This window comes from Oxyura jamaicensis, chromosome Z (genome assembly GCF_011077185.1).
Source record: "Oxyura jamaicensis isolate SHBP4307 breed ruddy duck chromosome Z, BPBGC_Ojam_1.0, whole genome shotgun sequence".
Classification (NCBI taxonomy): domain Eukaryota; kingdom Metazoa; phylum Chordata; class Aves; order Anseriformes; family Anatidae; genus Oxyura; species Oxyura jamaicensis.
The window spans coordinates 64,283,076-64,309,513 of NC_048926.1; the positions used below are offsets into that span (position 1 = coordinate 64,283,076).

Here is a 26,438-nt window from a genome sequence, read left to right on the forward strand (position 1 = left end):
TATTCTATTCTATTCTATTCTATTCTATTCTATTCTATTCTATTCTAAGAGAGTGAGTCATTCAAGACATTTGTGTAGAGCAATGAGGGGGAAATGTACAAGTAAACCAAAAGACAAACTGAAAATAAACTGTGCAACTCCAGAAATTACAGTGGAATTAGACATCAACTACAGGATGCAGTCTACTTGGGTAGATGCATTTTAAGCAAATAAATCCTGTTTTTTCCCTCTTAATGTTTCCTAGCTTAATGAGTCGTGCAATCTCTATGCAATCTATGCTGTTTTACTTTCAGTTGTATGATTATTCTTGCATAAAGTAAAGCACACGTACTGCAGGACTTGGTGGTAGCACAGTGAGTTGTACTACTGATCTGCCATTGTTGCTCATGTAGTATCACAATCAATGGGAACACAAGGAAGAAAATATGTGTCAGACATCTCAATTAAAGCAATAAACAACAAAATGCATATTAAAAAGTTGCAGCCAATTACCACAACTGGGACAAGAAGAAATACTAGCACATATCAACTACTTGAGCAATAAAGCAAAATATACTCTGGCTCTTTAGACCTTTGAGGGCCAACATGCAGATGGCTCAATAGTTTCTTTTTGTGGCCCCAAATTGGCTTACATCCACACACCATAAAGCTGGCACATACTCCATTGCTGCTGAGAGCTATAAACCAATAAAAGCTCAGTTGACCCAGGTCTTAGGAAAGGACTGCAGCCCCATGACTAGTAAGCTACTGCTTTTCCAGAATTTTCCTTCATAGTAAGTGCCTTCCACAAGGCAGAAAAAAATCAAGACTTGCCTTTGAGCAGCACAACTGTAATAGAAGCATCCAGTTCAGCCTGGAGAGGAGAAATTGTACCTTCCCTTTAACAGTGGTTTAAACAATTTTCAGAATAATTACTGAATACTCACTCTTGAAAGCACTGAGTTCCATTCTGTATATTAGTGAGAAGACACAGTAGGCAAGCTTAGCTGGTATTTTATATTATATTCATTGTATGAAGAACAACAGAGTGAGACAGTCTATTCAGTCTTTTTCATGCTTAGTTTGCTGGTGTATACTAACAGTTTCCTTAGCTCAGCATGTTAACAATTCAATTTATAGATCTAATATAAATTATTTGCGCAATAGGATAAAAAACAAAACCATATTCATTTGCTATGGGAATATGCTGTATTTCATGACTTTGCAAGAAGAAAAAAAAATCTAAAGAGCATTTTATCAATACAGAATGTAACCAGTAATAAAAACAGAGAGAAACATCTCAGAAGTCATCAGGCCCCCTCTTTCTTCTCCCTGCTCCCTGGCTTCCAAGAAATAGAGAAGAAACTGAGTAGATTGAGAACTCTTTTCCAGAGACACGAATCTCAAGATGTATTTAGGATAAGCCATGAATGTTAACAATTTCAAGTGAGGGGAAACATAACTAAGGCAAAATACAGACACATCTTATAGAGAAAGAGATAATTACCTTTTTATGAAGGGCATGGAATTCACTATACCTCTTCTCCACAAAATGTTTCCTTCCACTCACTAACACCTCTATTTTAAAGACCTGAAAAAATATAAATAATAAAAAGGAAATTAATGTTGTTTGCACAAACAGATCTATGACATAGTTGTCACTGCACATTATGCCCAAAACATAATGGTTCCAAAAACACATGATGACTCAAGAGGTGCAGAAGTACAACACTGATTAGGGGGTATTATGCCTTAATTTCCTATTAACAAGTTTGTTCAACAAACACAGATAAAAGACAGTTTAGTTTGGACTTTATACTGTATATTAAAAACTAAATGTTAAAATATTTCCTTTCAGAAATATTTAATGCAATTGGAAGTATTAAAAATAAATAAAAAGATGGTAAGAACAACAACAACAAAATAGAATGAAAGGAAATAACGATTCATTCTCTTTCCCTACTACAATACTAACACATATTCAGTAAGAGCCAGGTAACAGAAGCTGTATGTTATACTTGAAAAAAGAGATATAATGCAAACATTATACTGTAAGCAAATTGTCTCCTAACCTACAAATTCAGATATAGTCTCAATTGTGCTACTATCTATATAACCTAGAGGGGAAAAAAAAGAAAAAAGCACTTACAAAAAAACAGAGCAAATGCTTGTTTTCTTTGTATGATACATGTGACAGCTTTTGTTGCTGCTTCTGGAAGGTTGAAAGGCCAGGAGAAGAAGCTCCCTGGATCCACTAATTAGTAGTCACTAACATGACATTTTCTTGATTCTCAGGCCACAAGGTCATTTCTGAGGGCAAGTGATGAGAAATATTTTGAAGTACTCAAGAAAACATGGTCTATTAAATGAAGACAAGATCAGCAAGAAAGCAATACAAAAAAAGTGCCTAGTCTATCCAGGAGTTTTTGTTGTTGTTGTTGTTTTCAGTTTTGCTCAGAAAATGATGGAAATAATTATTTCTAGGAGAAATTAGAGACAATGTTCAGGACAGATGATTACATCAAGACCCAAGACTGAGGCCAAATGAAAGCACTTTGAAATGAATTTGCAAAGAGTGTTTATGCCTGAATGCAGAAAAAAAAAGGGGGGGGGGGGTCTCTGTCACAATATGTCCAGCTAGCATTGATCAGAGCAAACACACAGAAATCATGCTGGATAAACGCTTTCTGTTGTCCACTAGAACCTGCCTTTCAAACACAGGTCAAAATGCTATGGTTCTCACAGGCTAGCCAAACCACATTAGAAACTGAGAGCACTTTATTTAATCCAGACTGAAATGCATCTACCTTTGTTTGAACATGGTATGGATGGGACTGGAGTCATTTCACACCAATGTTTACATTACCAAAATTAGTTCAGATCTTTGTAATCCATCAAAATAGCTTGTGCTACATTCTACCTCCTTGAAAAGGACTATTTCTGTGTCCTAATCACTGCGAGCAAATGACCTTATTTGGGTGCATTGATTTTTTTTCCTTATCTATTTAGACTATTTTGGGAGAACAGCTATTGGCTATTCAAAAATTTTCCTCTACACGTGAAAAAACTCCAAGGCACCCTTAGGAATACATTGTGAGTTCAGAGCTGTAAAGAGAATCACATGTAAAGAAAAATCAATGCAAACTTTTTTATTTAGTTCAGACTTAATACCCTAATTATATAAGAAGAAAACATTATTTACATCTTATATTCCACACACATTGCATGAAAGAAATAGTTCCAAAAGGAACAAAATGCTTTCGATTGCACAGGAAATATATTGCATTGAAAGAATTTCAAAGATAATTTGTGGGAAGAATGGATAACAGAATATGAACAGTTAAATAGTCATGAACAAATGCCTAGTTAAGGTGTCACAGTGGTTTTGTATTAACTTGATACTAAAACTCCAGCAATTTTTAGCAACTCATAACACCCAATTACACCTCAGTCAGCTAAAAACCTCAGCACCAATGTTAGAAAGCACTTCCCTTGGCTACAGGGCTTGCTGAGCAACCTGAGGAAGTCTAAGAGGCTCCTGCCTCAGCTGTAAGCACTCCCTTGGCAGGTAACTTCCTTGCCAATCACAGTCTGACTTGTGCAGTCCCACTCTGATTTTAGTTACATGTGTGCAACTTCAGAGAAATGTCTTTCCATCCGGAGACAATAAATCTGTCATTTTATAAAGGAGAATAGTTGGAATATAGGGTAAAAGGGAAATAAAATTTCCCCAGTTGGCCTTCTTTTCAAAGCATGTATCTATTTTGACCTGTGTGTCAACACTGGTTAATGAAATAAAGAAATGGTTTCAAAACAGCAAGAAATATGCAGCATTTATTCAGCTTCCTTTTATGTCTTGCAATGTTTCAAGTACTGCTTGCAGTATTATTTTTTTTTTTTTGCCAGAAAGAAGACATACATATTTGCTGGTCATTTTCATAGAAGACATCCTTTTTTTACACAATGACGCCACCGTTACAACCACAGATCTACTACCTTTATACCCTCAGTTGGTTCTGTCAACATTAAGAGGCTTTACCTTTGCCCCCTAGAGCACACAGCTCCTAGAGCACACAGCCAACCAAAACTTACAAAGATTGACAACATATCTATCTTGAATCGAAAATTGCTGTTTAAAAATAATAATAATAAAAAAAAAAAACTGCAAATTTTGGTTCTAATTTACTTATGGTAGCACCTGAGCTTCAGAAATATAAAGCAATTAGTTATAAGTGTATCAAATGGACAATCTGTAAATGTTTTAATATAAGATGAATTTGAATACTAAATTGATTTACAAAGAAACTTACAAAGCACAACTGCAAGTGAGATATCACATACTGTGCTTAAGAACTTTGTATTATTAAATGACTGCATTTAGACTGCATAAATTCCAGGTTTTCCTCCTCACTGTTTACCAGGTTTCAATTCACACGAGCAAACTAAATGCACAGAATTAAGTTTGTGTCGCAATTTCACGTAAGGACAAGACAGTGTCTGAGAGGCAGCGAGATACATTAGTTTACAACAGAGAAAGAGTATCTTCATGGATTCTAAATAGCTATAGACAAATCTCACAAATTTAATTGAGCAACTGCAGGCCCTGACAGAAAAACAATGTAAGGAAACGGGTGAACATAGATGAAAGTGCCAAAATAAAGACGGAAGAACTATGGGAAAAAAATGCAACACTGCAAGGAAATTACTTTTCTTGTAAAAATGTCCATGTTCTGTGAACAGATAACTCTGAAAAGACATATGACGCTTTATAAGTGACAGTTCGTTAAATGAAAAATGCAATAATTAATCACTGAATAAGACAAGTAAAATGGTTTTCCCATAGTCAGTGAAATACCAGAAGTTACACTGCACTGAAAGATTTGCAGTTCGTCTCAACTAGGACACAAAAGTCCACAGACATGAATATACCAATTAGAAAACTCTTTTACAAGTATGCTAAAACAAGAAATGACTCACCTTTCTTGGTTATTCCCACAACAGCAAATTATGTTTGCACAAAGCCACAGAATCATTGAAAGTGTTCCTCTAACAGAATTTAACGTACATAAATGATGTACAGGGTAAGCATCTTTAGGTTAGGAATCAGTATGAATAATGCTGATCTTCTGCTTATCAAAATTGCAGAACTGCCATTAAAATTCATAATTATCAAAACCATGAAGGAGAAGAATTCTTAAGTTTTTTGTTTGTTTGTTTTTTTTAATAAGATAGTCAAAATGTTCAGGTCCAACTACAAAAAAGATTTTTAAATATGACTAGGCAGGAGGAGGAGGTGGAACCATTTTGGCTCTCTTCTTTGCCTGTACTTTGTTCCAATTAAATGGAATATGTTCAGATACTGGAAACCATTAACTTTATTTCTTATTGGCAGCAAATATGCCTGAATTTGTCATTTTCCTATATTTATCTGGTTTTGATCATTAACAAACCTCCAAGTGAATGATCCTTTTCCACTGTTTTCATGAGGAATAACTTACATTTCTCCTCTTGATGCAAAAACTGCAGTACTTGAGCAGTATTACATAATATCTAAAATCTATTTTATAAGAGCAAATAATTGGTATTGCATCACTGTGAATTTCTGAGATAGCTTAAACGGAAGAACATAGGAGCAAAAAACCATACAAGAGCCATTCATGGCTTCCTGTAAGACCACAGGTATTCTACAAACATGTAGAGAACCGCATAGAATCAAACTGATACTACCCTTCTTCAGTTTTTGTGTATGCTAAATGTCTACATGATACAAATGGCCATCTCTTATAATTTGATGCAAAAATATGCAGTCCTAGTAAATTTGTCGCAAAAAAAAGTCCACATAAACAAACATAGAAAGATCAGTTTAACCAAAAACAGACAGGAATGACAAACATGTCCAGGACTGGGGAGGAAAGATAACTAGCATGGCAATACGTCATTTTGTTTTTTCTATTACGTAAGAAATACACAGATGATATCTTTATGTTCACTCAAGGAAATCGGATTATCTAAATAGTTTATTGCAAATTAACACTACCATAATGTGCATATATATGGAAAAATTAATTACAAGTTATATAAATTTCTGAAAAATTACAGTTGAGAGTTTTGGGGCAATCTTCTTTAGAATGAGGAGATACAAAAAACAGAAGCAGAAAAAGAGAAGTTTACAGAAAACAGATACTTTCGTCTAATGTTCACTGGGAAACAAAAACCCAGAAAATTCTAGTACTGCGCCTTTCCCTCTCAATACCAAGCTTACCAACACTAATTCTTCTTAATATATTGCTTACAGAAATAAATACCTCCCTTTAGATGCTTCAGTGTGCTCGACAGACTTTTGTCTGAGGAACAGCTAATGCATTCAAAGTGTTAAGAAACTCAGCCTCAAACTTTTGTCATGGCCATATGGAAGGAATTCCAGGACAAATGAAATGACAGCCATGGTTCATGAAACACTAATAGGATTTCCACATGTTTAATGTTTCATTACTGTTAGACAATGGCACATTTTCTGTCTCTGTTGTGCTATGACTAGAACAAGACCACAGCATATAGTAAAGATCGAAAGATGACTTTAAACCTCTTTCCATCTACTGATCAAGGGCCAAGTGATGGTCCTCGGTACCAGTAAGAGCACGTGGGCGACAGCCATGACCATAGCTGCATGTTGCTGGAGCAGCAGTGTGGTATCTCAGGGGTGCAAGCACCTCGTGGCAATGCTCCTTACTCTCTGAATACCTCCAATGCAGAGGCGGAGACGAGGACTGTGTGCAGAGCCAACTCAAACTTCATAGCAGCCTTGATAAAACCGAACCTTGCTATCCCCCAAATGAAAACAAATGAACTTATTCTGACTTCATCCTCAGGAGGGAGGGAGGGGCAGCAAAATCCAATTCTGTGGTGGGTGCTGGGCAGCTGTAGGGCATGCAGTCAGGCTGGCATGGGCCACAGAGACCTGAGGATAGGGAAATATCCCTTTTTCCTCTCCAGCCACAATCCCCCAGCTGTGTTTTTTTTCCTTCCCACATCCACTGTCTAATTTTTGGTTATCCCCTCCGTGACCATTTTTTGTATCTGAAGAGTTTCTGTGCCTTAGGTAAGTCACTTACAGACACAACTTCTCCTTCTCCCTGTATTAACTGCTGCTCCCATCCTAAACAAGCAGCCTGTACTCAAGCTCCTGCACCATTTTCCTGTTGGGAAAGGGCCCCTTCCTTCTGTGGAACTGGGAAACAAGTTGGGACAGTAAAGAAAGAAGCAGAACTGCCCTGAAGAGCTGGGTTTGCTGCTCTCGGTTCTGCTGGAGCCCTAAGGATGGATGAAGATACCTGTTGGAGGCAGTAAAGGAAAAGGAGAGAATGATCAGATATTAGGAACTGAGAATAACCAGAGTGCTGGGGAAGGGGGAGTGATAAACCGGGACAGAGCTGAGGGTCATCTCTCCTTCCTAGCAGCAGCCCTCACACGTGCAGACCATGTTTTCCTGACAGCTACCAGCAGGCAGAAAGCAGCAGCTGATGACCGGCAGTTCACCTGCACAGATGCTGGAAGCACTGGTCCTCACCAGCAGGTGATGGGCCCACAGGTACCTCCCCTCTCTGCTGACCCAGGTAACTGCTCCTCATGCCCTGCTCCCATCTTCACTGGCACAGCTCAACACAACATAGGTGTTCCACTGATATGAAAGGGCCTCAAGAGATTCAGAGCCATCACATTTCCAGATAGCAATTTTACCCCAGATCTGCTCAAAAGCTGTAGCAGACCTACAGACTGCCCCTTTCCTCCACCCTGAACACTGTGACGTCTGTTACCTGAAATCCAACTGTTTCAGACCCAATTACTATGTAAAGTGTTAGTTACAGCCCAAGAAAGAAGTAACTGGTTTTATTACCTACAGAAATCATGGCCTGGCATTATGCAATTAAGACACTCCTTTTCCAGAGTGTGACAGAGGAAGCCCATCACAGAGAAGCAAATTATCATTAAAGTATTTCAGGTGTGCTTTCCACACAACTATATGAAGAAGTTATCTGACCCCAGCTGGTCTTGGGAAGCAGCTTTATTGTTATCATAATTCAATAGAGATTTCCTCCTGTTACATAAACATGCTGAGAAGATAAGTACGTTACTGAATTACAACTCCTGTTAACTCTTGACGTTTACTGAAAAAGCTTTCTCTTCACTAACACTTCCCAGCGTTACTGTACCCTACCTAAGCCAGACTGCAGTCTCTTCAACAACCTTTAGCATGCAGTTTGTCTTTCCCACTAATGCAAATTACAAAATAACTATACTCCCTATTCTACCCACTTTTGCAGTACAGGCCTCCCCCACTCACAGAACGGCACACTGTTGGTACAAATCACGTGGAAAAAAAAAAAAAAAAAAAAAAAAGTGAAGGACTCGGGGGTATTCTTTCTGAAGATGGCCTTTAGGAAGTGTATGTCATATTTCTTAGGGTTTAGAGGTAGAGGTAGTAAAACAATTTATACCACAACCCAGTGCAACTAACTCCTACAAAATGGGAAGCTCGAGGGAGGCCTCTGCAGAACTGTCACTGTTGAATGAAAGAGTAGCTGACATATAAGAGTAAGTAGTTTTCTGATTTTTTCAACCCACTTTAAACCAATCTTTTCCAAACACATGGTTCATAAAATCCCATAGGAACTTCTCTGTCATTTCCTGAAAAATAACTTACTTGGCTTTCCAAGCTAAAAAGCCTCTCCCTTGCCAGCGAAACACCGACTATGGAAATCTAATTTGTAACCAAACCAAGAAGCCACAAGATCTGACCTGCTTTTAATATTTTTCTTTATTAGTCCTGCAGAGCACAACTGTTACGCAGATGACATCCTTTTAAAATCTAGTTGTCACTGTGGTCACCTATTTGACTAACATCCTTTGAATCAAGCTTAAGGAAAAATGTCTTGATCTTTTACTGAAAAAGGAAAAAGTTCCTAACATATTCTAATGCTTACAGTTATACAGACAAAAATTAGCCTGCTCTGCTCCATTTGTTCATCTGGATCATCTCAATGTCTCTTATCAGAAGTATTCTACTAATAGAACAACCATGAGCCTTTTTATGGAAGAGAGATTAACTTTCTAGTAGAAGTAATACATTGGGATAAAATATTTGAATATTGAAAAAACCCACCCTGATGACAAAAATATATATACATAAAACAGAAGAACTCAAAGATTAATTAAGTATAAGGACCCTTCTATTGTGTCACAAAATACTTTGCCATTTTATCTGTAGATCCTATAAAGAATCCTCTTTTCAAGGAAAAATGTAGCTGCTAACTACAATGAAAATGTCTCTCTTTTGCAGCCAACTAGCTGCGAGAAACTCGATTTTCATAGAATCACAGAATCACAGAAGGGTTTGGATCAGAAGGGACGTAGAAGATCATCCAGTTCCAACCCCCCTAGCATGGGCAGGGACACCTCCCACCAGACCAGGTTGCCCTAAGCTCCATCCAGCCTGGCCTTGAACACTCCAGGGATGGGGCATCCACAGCTTCTCTGGGCAGTCTGTGCCAGAGCCTCACAACCCTCTGAGTGAAGAATTTCCTCCTAATGTCTAGTCTAAATCTCTTTTAGTTTAAAACCATTCCCCCTTGTCCTATCACCATCTACCCATGCAAAGTCATTCTTCCATCCTTTTTGTAAGTCCCCTTTAAGTACTGAAAGGCTGCAAGGAGTTGTCCCCAAAGTTTTCTCTTCTGAACATCCCCAGCTCTCTCAGCCTGTCTTCACAGGAGAGGTGCTGCAGCCCTCTGATCATCCTTGTGGCCCTCCTCTGGACCTGCTCTAACAGCCCCACATCCTTTTTGTGCTGGGGGTCCCAGACCTGGACGCAGCACTCTAGGTGGGGCTTCACAAGGGCAGAGCAGAGGGGACAATCTGCTCCCTCTCCCACTGGCCACCCCTCTGTTGATGCAGCCCAGGATGCAGTTGGCCTTCTGGGCTGCAAGCACACCCTGCTGGCTCGTGTTGAGCTTTTCATCCACCAGAACCCCCAAGTCCTTCTCTGCAGGGCTGCTCTCAGTGAATTCTTCTTATAGATTGTACACACAGAATCACAGTGTGGTTGAGGTTGTCATGGACCTCTGGAGATCATCTGGTACAACGCCCCTGCCAAGCAGGGTCACCCAGAGCACATTGCACAGGATCACATCGAGGCAGGTTTTGAATATCTCTAGAGGAGAAGATTGCACAGCCTCTCTGAGCAACATGCTCCAGTGCTCTGTCACCCTCACAGTAAAGAAGTGTTTCCTCATATTCAGCCGGAACTTCTGTGTTTCAGTTTATGCCCATTGTCTCTTGTCCTGTTACTGGGCACCACTGAAAACAGTCTGGTCCCATCCTCTTGGCATCCTCTCTTCAGATACTTATACACATTGACAAGATCCTACCTCAGTCTTCTCTTCTCTAGAGAAACACCTATGCTTTTCATCCATCAGAATCCCAGGTCCTTCTCCACAGAGCTGCTCTCAATGAACTCTTCTCCCAGTCTGTGCTCATGCTTGGGATTGCCCTGACCCAGGTACAGCACCTTGCACTTGGACTTGTTGAACCTCATTAGGTTCACGTGGGCCCATTTGTCCAGCTTGTCCAGGTCCCTTTAGATGGCATCCCTTCCTTCTGGTGTATTGGCTGCACCACTCAGCTTGGTGTCATCTGCAAACTTGCTGAGGGTTCACTCGACCTCACTGTCTATGTCACTGATAAAGATATTAAACAGTACTGATTCCAGAGGGTACAGATCCCAGAGCACAGATCCCTGGGACACTGCTTGTTACTGGCCTTCACACAGAGACATTGACCACAACTCTCCGGATGCCACTTTCAAGTCAATTATTCATCCACTGAATGGTCCACCCTTCAAATCCATCTCTTTCCAATTTGGAGATGAGGATGTCATGTGGGACCGTGTCAAAGGCCTTACACAAGTCCATATAGATGACAGCAGTTGGTCTTCCCTTGTCAGCTGAGGCAGTCACACCATCACAGAAGGCCACCAGACTGGTCAGGCATGATTTGCCCTTGGTGAAGCCATGCTGGCTGTCTCAGATCACCTCCTTGTCCTGCCTGTGCCTTCACATAGCTTCCAGGAGGAGCTGTTCCATGATCTTGACAGGCACAGAGGTGAGGCTCACTGGTCTGTAGTTCCCCAGGTCCTCCTTTCTACCCTTTTTAAAAATGGGAGTGGTGTTTCTCTTTTCCCCGTTACCATGGACTTCACCTGACTGCCAGGACTTCTCAAACATGATGAAGTGGCTTGGTAACTCCATCAGCCAGTTCCCTCAGGGCCCTGGGTTGCATGGCATTGGGCCCCATTTTGCAAGAATCAAGAATGGAGACTATTATTTCTTTCATGAAGCTAGAAACAAGACAAGACCCAGTATAGCTTACCATGCTTCATGGTAAGTAAATACCAGGGCAAAGAATTACTGTACACCTGGACCTTGCTTCTTTTCTTACTCAGATCTCTGCAGTAATCCATCTCTGAATTCTTTACTCTTTATCTGACAATGTAAATAGCTCATCCAAATATTTTTTTTTCAAGAGCAGCAGCTAAAGTCATCAAAGGAGGTTGCATTTCTACATTTATGTTCAGCTTAGCAAGGGTCCTCCATATACTACATTTAAATATTGCGATTTGCCTACCTTCAGCTGCAAAATGGAGGATTCCTGTGCTATTCTGTCTATAAAAAGGAAGAGCAGACAGCATGTACGCAACGTTTTCATGTACTTCCTTTCAAGAATCCAAGTCACCCGAACTTTCACTAAACTAGCATTGTTCTGCCTTGCTAAATAGAACCTTAATTATTTACACTACAATGTGCTATCTGTATTATTCTTACATACAACTGACAACTCTATTTCAAACATCAGCACTCACTTCTGGAATCAATTTATCAAAGACTGCCACCCTGCTCATCAAGGGTTTCCTTTGCTAAGTTATTCTTTTCTGAACAGCAACCGAAAGTGGGATGAAGACATGAACTCGAAAAGTTGCAAGGCAGTTTCATTTCTTACCGGACTGAGCCTGCTGCTGCTGAGAGAAGATGTGAAACCCGGATGTGGTTATCCATGCATCCAACTACAGAAAACAAGATGGTTCCTCATGTGTAAGGAAAGTGGAGATAATGGAGATGAAAAACTTGGCACAACTATTTAAGAAATGGCAAAAGCCATCACAAACAGTGCCAAACAAGTAATAAAACTTGGGCCAAACTAAAATTCAAATTATTAAGCTTCTGAACTTACATGCTGGGGCGAATAGCATTTACATGTTGCAGTGAGCCTTGTGCTCACAATGAATGCAGATATTCCTGAGCCAGACTTAGCTCAGGTACTGCTGGCAACAGAACAATAGCAGCAGTGAGGACTGCACAATCTGCAAAACTCCTGGCAAAGTCTGGAAAAAACTCAGTGCCACGGGGGCCAGGCTAGCTCTGTCCCAAGTATGTCTGCAGGAGCTGCAGTTTGTGAGGTGTAGGAATCCCACAAAAAGGAGCAGTATGAGTGTAAAGTTCAGAGGGATGCAAGCACATCCCTCTTGACTTGATGCAGGCACAAATCTTGAGTACATTGCAAGAACACAGAGAAGAAGGAAAAACGTTTCCTAATTTGCTTTCCTTGGAGTTAGAGTATAAACACAGCAAGTAGCTGAATCACAGACTCTTCAGACAGAACTGCATTGGCATTAGAGGAAGAGTTAAGGCAGCGCAGAATTCGGCTCAAACACTGAGGTCTGAGAAAGGACAACATCTGAACCACTTTCAGAGACTACATCCAGTGCAATTATGTCAATGTATTGTATAGATCCAAAGGCAGTGGAAATACTAATACAAACCAATATTCAGGACAATGTATAAAATTAAAGTATCCTCTCAGCAATTTTGCAATACAAGATTGAATAACCTATCAGAGAACACTGGTTATACAATTAAATATTTATAATTCCAAAGACAATAAAAATTGATTCAGTGAGGATTATGTTAATTTGTAACTAGCCTCTCAATCACTTGAAAGATAGTAAGGCAAACATTGAGTAATTACATGCCTGCACATGTATCAGCCAGATAAAGTATTATGTTTATAACAAATTTCAGAAAGATTTTAAGTAAGTTATAAATTGAGTCTGATACTGGAAACGTGCAAATGCTGCACACTGTGAACAAAGTGACAGGCAACAGATGACTGAAAGTTGTGCTAAATGTTTCATTGCTGACTGCTGTTTGAACTGAAGATAATACAACATACCAATCTCTTCAAATGCTAACCAGAAGCATCAGTCACAAAGTATCATTCACAGGTCTAAAAATCGGTAACTGTCTTTTTCTTAAAAAAAGGAAGAAAAAAAAAAGATGACATAATCATGCATAGACTACAGAACTAACTTGGCTTGAATGTTTCAGCAATAAAAGCTAGAAGATTCCTAAACACAGCACTATGAGAAAACGATGCCCACAAGCTAACTTTAAGCTGAAATGCAAGTCACCTTTCAAGCACTGATTCTTGGGTGTGAAAGACATCTTTGTTTCACTCTGCTAGAAAAATCTGGATGTTCACCATCTGTGATCACCAAGTCACCTATTTAAATTACATACAGCCCCTAAATCCTATTGCACAAATTCAGAAGTTCTGTCAAGAAAAAAATAAGGACAAATAACAATAATTAGTCATTACACAGACTCAGTGTGGTACAGATGTCATTCACTCCCTCATTCTGAGGCTTCAGATATTCTTTTTGCCTTATTATGAACTGAATCACAAACTGGTCCCCTGCATAAAACTCATTGAATCTTGGTATTTTCCTGGTTCTCACCTTTTGTAAAGAACAGAAAAACTTTTGCATTGCTATAAATAACTTCAAATGCTTTTTTTCTTGTTCAAAGGCGGTGTTACTTTGAGTATCTGGTGCCTCTCTGCAGAAAAAAAATGTAAACTTTGCTTGGTTTACTTAAAGTTTTTAGGTGCAGTGAAATTTGTTTTTTCTACATATTTACAGGACGTTCCACTTCTCTATTTATGGGGCAGAGAAAATGCAACCTACCTTACTTCACAATGAGGTGCCATTTAATCTCCAACTGCCTCAGGCAGCAACTGCTCATCATTCTGTACAGTCTCTGTCCCTGCTTACCTTTTCTTCAACCCCCATTTTTCACAAGTAAGAAATATGGAGAGGTGAAGAAGGGATGTTCACCTTGCATCAGCTGATTCCTCACCTTCCTGTTTCATACAGCAGTTCACACACAATAGTGCTATTTTTAATTAGCAGCGCAATAATGTATCAAGAGGGCCTGAGATGGAATTTATTTAATAAAATATATTACAGAAGTTACTGGCAGTGCTATGAGTAGTTAGAACAATCTAATACTTTCCATTACAAGACTGTTCTCAGTTACTTATACTTTTGCCAACTTTTAATTTTTGGGCTTAGATTTTCCATACCAGGTATGTGATTCAGACAGAAAATATTTTTAGAAAGTTTCAACTAAGACAGTCCAGTTTCTCTAAGTCCTTTACTTAGAGAAAAGCATATTTATCTGTTCATGAAAAAAAAAAAAAAAGAAACAAACAAAACAACAAAATAAACCACTTTACAGTAAATTCCCCATGGACATGGACAAGAAGACAAGGAATACAGCTAGGAGGCAATTTTGGCCAACCTATACCTTTCTGAAAAAACTCTAACTCCTAACAAAACATAGAGTATGTACATAATGCAGGTTTTCTGTTGGCATCAGTACTGCCAGTGCTCTGTTGTTTTTTAGTACCTACACACTGACTGAAAATATATGGCATCTCTACAACAAACCTATGGCAAATTTCAAGCCTACAGAAAATTTTTCTGTGATTCATCCAGAAAGAGGACCTATTATGGTACTAGGTAGAAGGAAAAAAAGAAAGAGTGGAGGATATTTTTAATTTTTTTAAGAGACACTGGGCAGGGATTTATGCTATGGCATGTGGGAACAATATCTGAAAAGACCACAGTACATTACTGTTAAAATAAACAGACCAAAGAATAGCAGGAAAAAGGGCTTTTAATCTGAAGTATTAAATCTCCTCAAAGGGAACATGAAATTTTGTTGTGTATGCTGTGAGAACCTACCGGTAACATAACATACGGTTACCCTTCTCTGTCCCTCCTCTGCTGGTAGGACAGCTTGGATTAAAACCTCGGGCACCTATTATTCAAGGGATCTATACTAGGAACCTGACAGCTCCATGTCCACCAGCCATATATCTGGGGCAGTACCTATCAAAATGATATATTCCCTCCCCTTCAACACCAGTGGCCTTCTCAGGGGTAAAAAAGTAGAGAAAGGGGAAACGCTTCAGAAACAGTGGTTGCAAATTTAAGTACTCAAACATCAGAGGTGTCTGTTAAGCTTTCCACACAACTGCAATCCATCTTCTCGGAACATACCCATTTGCATTTAGTTTCACACTACTTTTCTTCACTGCATGTCCACTTCGCTTGCACACAGGACTGGAAGTGCTGTGGGAACAAGTGAGCAAAGCACAAAGTCTTCCAGGCTTCTTCACAAATAAGAACTAAAAAATATACGAAAAGACATGAAAACTGTATGTATGGATAGTATGGCCTCAAGATTAATGCCAATGGTAACACCATGGACTGTATGGGAATCTTGCTTCTGCAATGCTAAACAATTTAACTTATGATTTTCCCTAGGAAAACCTACTTCAAGCATTCCACTTCGGCATGATTCAGAGGCCCAACATTAAAATCTCAAGCCCTCAGAGAACCAGCAGACCAGCAGAAACACACCACTGTGCACACCATTTCATTGGTCCCTATTTCAGGACATAAGGAACTGTAACTCTTGTAATTCCTTGCTTTTTATTTTGTCATTCAACATTATTCTGGAAGGCTACTTAATAAGGACTGCATGTAAAATCTGGAAGAAAAAAAGAAAAGCAAAACCCCTTCCAAGTGCACATACAAGCCCAAATATCCCCTGAAGTCATCTCCTTCACACACTGCCACTGCTGGCATCTAGCTGAATTCACAAGTCATGCTGCAGCAGGGACCACTGTTGCTCTACACATAGATTCGACACTTCTAAACTCCTCCTTCTAGGGTATATTACAGAGGAGGAAATAGAAGAGCTATTCCACAAAGTCTGGTGTTTATTTTTCTACCTGAGGAAGGGGACTCTTCAGTGAAAAACATCTCTTTGCTCCTCTACCTCATGAGAGAAAAAAGTCTCAAATAGACATTATCCTGCAGAACCATGAGCCAATGCAGTATTTTGCAGCAGCCAATGTTTTTGGGATATGTTGACACTGCATAACGGGCAAATCAACATTCTTTAAGTATACAAAAGAAAAAAAGTTATTTTTCTAAAAACTTAATCTGCGATCACTGCAATTACTAACAAATACAGAATGAACCCAGTGGAAGATTTTTAAGTAGAACAAACTCCTCTAATTATTCTTTAAGCCCAGAGAAAATAAAGAAAACCAATAAGACATATAAGTAAAAAACCTGCTACAGTTTTAAAAGGGTGACATTTTCTTACTCCTTTATTACATGTTGGCTTTGAAAGATCTTGACCATTAACTTTACATACAATTGCAATGTCCTACTGAAGCTGAACATAGTATTTCTGACAGTAAAGATTAGCAGCGTTTCTAATGGTCTTAAAGGAAGATAAGATGTATTACTGTAGTCTACAATGAGAAGATAATAGCTATAAAATTAATTCAGAAAAACACACACAACAAAAAAAAACACCCTAGGACTAGAATGCTTTTGGAGGGTTATTGCTTAATGTAACTATTGCCCAGTAGTGTTGGGTTTTGAAAATGTCTTTCCAAAAGACAAGTCAACCCATCACACTGCAAAATAAATAGCTTGTAAAATTCTACCAATCTGAAATAGAAATAATTGTAAAGTGTATAAGCTTATTTCCAGATCTTTCTTTGCACTGAGGACAACATTTTATACCAAATCTAATTCTATATATATATATTTCTTTTTTTACTAAAGAAGCGATTGAAAATTTCTGCATAAAAATATCACTTAATTTTTCTAAAAAAAAAAAAAAAAAAAAAAAAAGGCTATCACCAGATCTAGTGCCAAATCTGGCCAATTTAATAGTTTCATCAGGAAGCCTATGTTAGATAACCACTGGAGCAGACGCCCACAGAGGTTGTGGGGAAAGTCAAAACACAACAGGACAAGACCCTGAGCAATCTGATCTATGATGGCTCTGCTGTGAGCAGAGGTGGTGGGCATACCTAGACCTCCTTGGGCCCCTGTCCACAAAAATGACTATGGTTGTATGGAAGCACCTTACAATGGAAGCACAGACAAAGTGGAAAGATTAAAAACTGTTGCTTTTTTGAGCTTATGTTTTTGCTTGTTTCATTTTTTATTTAAAGATAGATAAGAGCATCCACTTGTACATTCAAGACTTTTTTACCTTCACTACAAATCTGTAGTGATGTGTGTTATTGAGAAATGTGTGTTATTGAGGAGGTCTTTACACTTCAGCTATACAATTAATATGAAAAAATAAATTTATTTATTAATGAATATCCTGAATATGTTGTATCTGTGAAGATCCTGTTGCAGTACCTTGAAGAAGGTGGGACAGGTGGCTGTCCTGCTTTTGGCTGAGGATGAAAATAGTGCTGATAACACACGGATGTGTCAGTTGCAGAGCAGTGCTCACACAGAGCCACGGACGTTTCAGCTTCTGCTGCTGCCCTGCTAGCGAGGAGGCTGGGGGTGCACTAGGAGCTGGGAGGGGACACAGCCAGAACTGTCGGTCCAGACGGACCAAGGGGATATTCCATACCATATACCATCACGCTCAGCAATAAAAGCTAGGGTAAAAAAGGAGGAAAGTGGGAACATCCAGAGTGATGGCATTTGTCTGCCCGAGGAACCATTACCCATTTCCTGGGAGTGGCTGAATGCCTGCCTGCCTGCCGACAGGAAGCAGCAAATGGATTCCTTGCTTTGCTTCACTTGTACCTGCAGTCGTTGCTTCACCTAGGGAGCTGCCTTTATTCCAACCATGGCGTTTTTGTGCTTTCACATTTCTGACCCCATCCCACCTGGGAGAGTGAGCGAGCAGCTGGGTGGTGCTGAGCTATTTGACGGTTTTAAACCATGGAGACAACAGATATTCCCATGAGTTTCAACATCATTTTTCTTCCTAAGAACCTTTCGTCTTTGTCACTGGGTACAGAAAAAGAAGACACATCCAGAAGTCACTGCTCAAAGACTAGTTTATTCACATTCTACAAAATCCTTTCTTAATTACAAATAACACTGATTTGCTCAAATGACAATTCAAAACAATCACAAGGAAATTGCAGACATGCCTCACTTTTGTGGTTCTTCCCATCTCTTCTGTAACTGGCACTGCTTTCTTACACATTCATTATTTCCATCCTGAATGAGGATAATATTAACATACCATTTTTATGGGTTTTATAAACAAGGGAGAAATTTCTCAGACTGGTGGTTATCTAACAATACTTTCTTTGTTGTTCATAGAATCACAGAAGTTGGAAGGGGCCCACAAGGATCACCAAGTCCAACTCCTGGCTCCACACATCACCACTCAAAAATCAGACCCTATGTCTGACAGTATTGTCCAAACACTTCTTGAACTCTGGCAGCTAGGTACCCCAACCACAGACCTGGGGAGCCTGTCACAATGCCCGACCACCCTCTGGGTGAAGAACCTTTTCCCAACACCACCACAAGGCCTCCCCTCAGCCTGCTTTGCTCTAGGTCTAACAGACCAAGGAACCTCAGCCACTCCTCCTATCCCTTGCCCTCTGGACCCTTCATCAACTTCATAGCCCTCCTTTGGAGGCTCTAAAACAGTCTTATGTGGCACCCAGAACTGCACACAGTGCTTGAGGTGAGGCCGCACAGCGGAGAGCAGAGCAGGACAATCCCTTCCCCTGACCAGCTGGCAGTGCCAGGCCTGATGCACCCCAGGGTACAGCGGCCTCCTGGCTGCCAGGGCACGCTGCTGGCTCATGGTCAACTTGCTGCCAACCAGAACCTTTCCTTGGGGCTGCTCTCCAGCCTCTCATCCCCCCGTCTGTACGTACAGACAGGGTTGGCTGGCCCAAGAATCTGGCACTTGTTCTTGTTACACTTCATATTGTTGGGAATTGTCCAGCTTTCTTATTTGTCAAGATTTCTCTGCAATGCCTCTCTGCCCTCAACAGAGTCAACAGCTTCTCCTGATTCAGTCTCATCTGCAAACTCACCTAGCATGCATTTGAGTCCTGCATCCAAATAATTTATGAGAACATGGAAGAGAGCTGGCCCTAAAACAGAGCCCTGGGGAACCCCGCTAGTGACTAGCCACCTAATGTAACCCCGTTTACTAGAATGTGCCAGCCAACTGTTCATTCATTGCATTGTTGTCATTGAACAGTATAGCACATTACCTTAACAAAGGTTCAAAAGGTAACTAGTAATAACTGGCATTCTCAGTGTTATAAAAGCTACTGGGCTAAGAAGCTTCCTGGATTACCAATATGTATTAATCAGCTGATGATACCAAACTGAGTGAGGTGAGCACATCAAAAAAGGAGGCCATCTGACATCTCAGCCCAGATGAGCTCAAAGAGTGGTGCCTTGGCTTCAGCTGGGATAGAGTTAATTTCTATTGTAGTAGCTGGTATTGTGTTGCATTCTGGATTTAGGATGAGAATGTTAGGCCAGAAGTTGGACTAGGTGATCTTGGAGGTCTCTTCCAACCTAGATGATTCTGTGATGCTGATAACACACTGATGTTATAGTTGTTGCAGAGCAGTGCTTGCACTAAGCTGAGAATGTTTCAGCTTCTGGTGCTGCCGTGCCAGCGAGGAGGCTGGGGGTGCACCAGGAGCTGGGAGGGGACAGGGCCAGGACAGCTGGCACAGGCTGGCCAGAAGGATCATAGAAGCATAGGCTTGCTTGTGCCCTAGCAATAATTATTTGTAGTTGTGCAGTGTTCATTCTAAAACACACAAAACAACAAAGAGCTGGAAAAATCTTAGTAAAATTTACTTAAGATGTAATTCTAACAAAGTTCTTCCTACACACAAAAAAAGTAACTGACAGTGAATGCTTGGTAACTTTGACATGGGAAAAAAAGGGGAGAGAGAAAATGCTTTCTTTCAAATTTGATTTCCCTATAATAATCTAGAGCTATTCTGCTAGAAGGAATTATCTCTGCAGGCTGGCAGCTGCAGTGGGCAGTAGATATCCTGTGCTATGTGGTGTCATGCTGAATAACGAAACTGGGAGAGTTGGCTGCAGAGGGAGGACCAATGCTCGGCCTGTGGCTGGCTACTTACTGGTCAGCAGGTGGTGAGCAATTGCAGCATTGTACATAACTTGTTTTATATTTTCTTTTATCATTATTATTCTCCCTTCCTTTTCTGTCCTATTAAACTGTCTATCTCAACCCCCCAAGTTTTTACGCTTTTTGTCACCGATTCTCTCCCCCATCCCACTATGGGTGCAGGAGAGTGAGTGAATGAACGGCTCTGTGGTGCTTATCTGCCTTCTGTGTTAAACTACAAGTGGGCAACCAAGACATTCCTGAAGCTTAACAAAGACAACTGCAAGGTCCTCCTTCACCTGGGATGACACAAACAAAGGTCCCTGTATAGGCTAGGAGCTGTGTGGCCTTGCTGAAAGGGACCTGGGGATGCTGGTGGGCAGCAAGATGAACGTGAGTCAGCGTTGCACTGCTGCAGCAAAGGCAAACTGGATGCTGGGCTGCACCTGCAGAGGCATTACAGGTAGAGATAGATATGTGGTCATCCCACACTGCTCAGTGCTTGTCAGGCTGCACCTGGACTAGTGTGTGCGGCTCTGGTCCCCACAATTCAAAACAGACACAGACAGACTGGGGAGGATCCAAAGGAGGGCCACGAAGATGATCAAAGTACCACAGAACCTGCTCTGTGAAAAAGGACTGAAGGAGTTAGGTCTTTTCACCCTGCAGAAGAGGAGGTACGGGGAGATCACTTTATTCTAGTACTTAAAGGTTAGCTACAAAGAAGACAGAGGCTTTCTCTTCACAAGGATTTATGCTGAGAAGACAAGGGAAACTGAGTGTGAGCTGCACCAGAAGTGGTTTTGTCTTGATATAAGAAAGAAATATTTACAGTGAGAACAATCCGTCACTGAACAAAGTCCTCAGGGATGCTGTGGAGTCGTCATTGGTCGTTCCCAAGATATGACCGGGCAAGGTGTTAGATAATCTCATCCAGGTTCCCTTTTCCCACAAAAGACTGGACCTGATGGTCTTTCAAGTTCTCTTCCAACCTGAGCTGTTCTAGTTCTATGACAATACAATGACAGTTTTTATTCAAGTTCTGTATTATGTGAAGGGGTTTTAAGGCAAAGTTAAACATGTATCATGTGAATGTCCTGTAAGGTAAAAATAAGGGTCTCCAGAAACACTGAAGATGTAAAAATAACCTTCTCTAGGCAGGGTCTATTAAGAGGGTAACTGAAGTAATGCATGGTCAAAACACCACAGAAGATGCAAGACACCTCAATGACTTTTATCAGCACAACAGCTCAGATACCTACATGGAAAAGGAAAGCTTGGGGTGACAGAGCAGAAAAGAAACCTCTCTTAAAATACAAATCTTGTAAACAAAAGCTTTTAAATCCAACTAATAATACTACAGGATGATCTATTTACAATGCAAGAACTGTATACACTGTAAAGAGTGTTACCCAGGTTCTTATATTTCGAAGTAGCACTATAACCACAAGCATCCAGTTATTACTGAAAACACTGTGCTTAATAAATAAGCAAATAAATTGCTCGCTTGTAATAATAAGAGGCATCTAAAGCATATCAGGAATAGAGCCTGAAAACAGTTTTAATGTTTTTGCTTCTTCTTAACATAGGAATTCAAATGCCTTAGATTTTTTGTGAGAAGTCTCAGTAATGAATAAACAATGACCAAATACTTTTTTTTCTACCCGCTTCATACAGACTGGCTCATAGTGCTGTCATAACAACCTCAACAAACATTCTTCTGCACATTATGGTCCAGTCTAAAATGAGAACTTCAAACATCTTTCCTCTGCCCCCTACTTTGTGTTTCAAGGTATTTTAATCAGTGCAAAGTTGTACTTTCTTGACTTTTTGTTAGTACTAAGAAAAAAGAACTTCTTTGACTAAAAAAACCTCAAGTGACTTGCTTCCAAATCAGATTTGTACTGTCCCCTCTCAAGACACCTATTTACATGAAATCTCTTATAGTTTCTCTGGCTGTATAAAATGCAGATGCCACTGCACATCAGGCCTGTGTTTGCCTCTTTGCACAGACAGTCCAAAACAGTTTTCCTGATCTGTTTCAACTTGAAATGTTGTCAATATATGGATTGTCTTGCTTTCTAATTCAGTGAAAAATCTAGTTTTCCATTAGTCTCTGCCTTTCTAATTTTCGATACAGCTTTACTAAATGTAATTATTAAAGGCAGATTCAAGAAAGCAATTACTGAGCTACTGGTTTGTATCTCTGAAGTCTTAATAAGGAACAAGAAGTTGAAGTGACAGAAACACTGCAAAATCTGTAAATAAAAAAATATATCTGACCATATGTTTATTTTGATACATACAATGTGCAGAGAAAAAACAGAAGGATATGGAAAATTGATATAATCAGAACATATCTGGGGCAACTACACCATTGCCTGTTATCCCAAATCTTTGTATCACTGCAGTATATTTAGTATTGCAAGAGTATTTCAGAACTGTTCCAGAAAAAGGTCTAGAAAAAGATCTAAAAGCATAACAAATTGAGAGTGAGATTGTGAATGATGGGAAAGTGGAACTTTACAATCTTCATTTGGGGTTTTCAAGGTATTCTGGAGGTTACAATATTAAGAGAGGTTATAGTTACTTGCCAGCACTGGTAGCCAAATATTCCAAATAAAATAAAGGTGATTTTGTAAAATAAATTTCAAAATAATAATACACAGCAGACTCATTTAAAATCTACTAAAAAGTCACTAAAATATATATTTAAAGAGCATGGAAAAGCACTAAGTTGCATCACAGACCTCATGTTAGCTTCTAGGGATCATCAATAGCCATTCTCAAGGTATGTGAGTTCAGACACACAAGACTGCAGCTAAAATAATTTCCATCTAAGTAATGATTTCCTCCCCCCACCCAAGTCAATCTTCTCCCTTTCTTCCCCACAAGAAGCGGCCACTATGAGATCAGACAAAAATGTCCCATTTAGTAGCTATACCTTGACACTACTCTGTTTTGGTAGCAATATTCTATGCACCCTAACATCATTCTGGTCATTTTATGTGCTGGAAACAGGAATGTTTCTCATTTGCAAAGGTGAAGATAAGAAGTCAACTTAAAATCATTTTCTGATTTAAAATACACAGCCTACATAGAAAACTTGTAGCAGCCTCCCTTCCATCTCAAGACTCATTGGTTTGTCATATTCAGCAAATGAATTTAGGCATGCTGTCAGAGTAGCAATTACTGATTTAGCATCGCTGACTTTACTTTCCATTGCACTTGTTGCAAACATAATCTGTAATGGCAGATGAGCACATAGCCATTCGTTTCTTGTAAGGAGAAGGTAAGTCACACCAAATAATTAACAATATAAAGAACAGGCAGAGGTAAGACCTGACATCTGAGAAAATAGGGATGCAGTTAATTTACGGTGTTTCTCCTTGGGTATTTTAAAATCTAGATTCATGCCTCTCTCAGAAGACCTGGTATAAGTTTCCCAGCTGAGGAGAGCTACTGTTGGGAAGTCCTGTAAGAAAGCCCTTAGAGATGTGGAGGTGATACAAGTCCTGAAAGCCTAAACCAAGGACTCCAGAAGTCAATGGGAATTCTGACTCCTGTCAGCCGAGACATGGCAGTACTGTAAATGACTGGTGAAGACCGAATCTCCAGTGTAAGAGAACCGGCCACAAACACCCAAAGCCTGCTGCAGATCTGAATTCTCAAGCTTTTCACAGAATCACAGAATAGTCAAGGTTGGAAGAGACCTCCAAGATCACCGAGTCCAACCTCTTACCTAACGCTAACAAATCTTCCACTAAACCATATCCCTAAGCTCTACATCTAAACGTCTTTTAAAGACCTCCAGGGATGGTGACTCAACCACTTCCCTGGGCAGCCTATTCCAGTGACTAACAATCCGTTCAGTAAAGAAGTTCTTCCTAATATCCAACCTAAACCTCCCCTGGCGCAATTTTAGCCCATTCCCCCTCGTCCTGTCACCAGGCACATGGGAGAATAGACCAACCCCCACCTCGCTACAGCCTCCTTTCAGGTACCTGTAGAGTGCTTTTCTTCACATAACTCATGCTTCAGTGTCATGGCTAAGAACATTGAAATTTTTTTTTAATACCATGCAGGAAGTGAATCCTAAACTAGATGGGGACAGGTAGTTCATTATAGACACGAGTACACTTGCATGCTATGACACAAAGAAAACACCCTTGTATTCTAAGCAGTTTTGACAGTGGCCAGGAGAGGAAGAGTAGAAGGATGTTATCAGTGAGATTAGTATTACAAGTACCTTAGAGTACTGATCTTGTGTTACTTCTGACTACTACATCAAAGTTGTTTTCTTTTTTTTGTTGTTGTTGTTGTTGTTGTTTGTTTGTTTTCTTAAAGCAGATCTCATTTTACTAATGTATTTGCTTTCCCTTTAAAATCACAACTTCCACGTTTTCCTTTTTATGCAGAAGCAAAAATGGTAAATAAGACATCTATGCCACTTCAGAATAATCAAACCAATGCTCAAGACAAAAAGTCAGATACTATGCTCTTAACTTTCTATCTAGCTCCAACCATAAAACTTCCCCTCCTTCCAGAAAACTGGGGTCTGGAATTTGTGTTGTAAATTTATGTTAAAACTGGAGCAACTCATGAACCCACAATTCATGAAGCATATATGTAATACAGAGTAGTACTAAGCTCATTTCTCTTTTTATTAACACCTACAAGAGCTGATCTCTTGCTAGAATCATGAGGTATGACCAAAAATTTCAAATAAGAATTAAATTGCGCAGTTCATCTACAATTCAACATGGTGGTACATATTTATGTTCATTACTGCTCTACTATAAGTTTTGAAAACTACTTTAAAAAGGATTCAAAATTAAAATAAAAACAAAACAACAACACCAACAAATAAAAACAACCAAACAAAAATGCAACCCAACACAAAAACGCTCTCAGGCTTTTGATCCTGTTGTTCAGTAACAAAAACCTGAATTCTCTGATGGAGGTGAATTCTTTGATGAAAGAGTATGTCACCATGACTAGAGATTTTCTCCACAGCATATTGTCCACGAGAAAAATTTCAGTACTTATTTAACCTTCCTTTATTTTATCAGCAGGTAGGGCCCACCACTTAGTGTCAGAAGACAAGAATAAAATAGAAGTAACTTGTAAGTGGACTGTTTAAACATTGTGTCCTGTGATACAAAAAGCTTTTTTTTTTTCCTCTTCAGTCTTTTTGAATGATTGACTCATGTACAAGCCACAGGCATTTTGTTGCATGCTTATGGAAAATGAAAAATCTTGTCTACAGCAACACCAAATAATTTATACACAGCAGACATCAGCTGTCATTTCTGTCTATCCCAGCAGTACACCACCTCCTGCACTTCTCTCTTTAGTCTAGGTGAGCTGTCAAGTTTCTAGTTTCTGACGTGTATTTACATCATTCAATGACATCTGACAGTAGTGAAAGGCCACAGAAAACTGCTTATTGATCAGAGCAAAACTAGTTGATGGAACAGATGAGGTTGTATCACAGAAATGCAGCCACACTCAGGTGATGACATTTTGCTCCCTTGTATAAAAGTGCTTAATGGAATACAACTTCATTATATCATGCCACTAGTGCTTAAAGAATTGCAGTTCTCACAAGTGTTTCGTCTATGCGGTGAGGAGGACAATCTATTTGTACTGATACCAATGTATTACTAACCTGATTTGTTCATGAACACTTGCAAACTACCAGCCAATGTGTCCTGATGAATATACTAAGAGACACTGAAGACTCAATCTTGCCAAAATCTAATTGAGCTGACCTTTTAAAAAAAGATGGAATTACCATTTAGGGAGCCAGAACTACTCAAGATTTACTTCTGTAGAATTCTGTACTGCTTAGTAAAGACATTTTAAATGACCATTTTTGTGCTTGGGACTGGTACAGTTTCCCAATGGAAGTGATAACTGATCATTAGTATTTCAGAGGTTATTATATCAACTTGTATGAGAGTCTTTCAAACTGTATTGATTTATATGCTGAAGAGTTCTTGGGCAGCGAGTCTCTCCATACACACTGTCCTAAAGCTAAAACATTCATTTTCTTAATTTTATTACTTTCCTCTTTTTGTTACATTGAACAGAAAACCA

At 39.6% G+C, this 26,438-nt stretch overlaps 1 protein-coding gene across 1 annotated transcript in view; it reads right to left on the minus strand.

The window, feature by feature from the left end:
• Positions 1-26,438, minus strand: part of SNX24 (sorting nexin 24) — a 96,452-nt gene that overhangs the window by 46,087 nt on the left and 23,927 nt on the right. Inside the window, exon 2 of the mRNA XM_035309988.1 lies at positions 1,487-1,570. Within this exon, the coding sequence (XP_035165879.1) occupies positions 1,487-1,570 (84 nt within the window). The remainder of the gene's footprint in view (positions 1-1,486; positions 1,571-26,438) is intronic.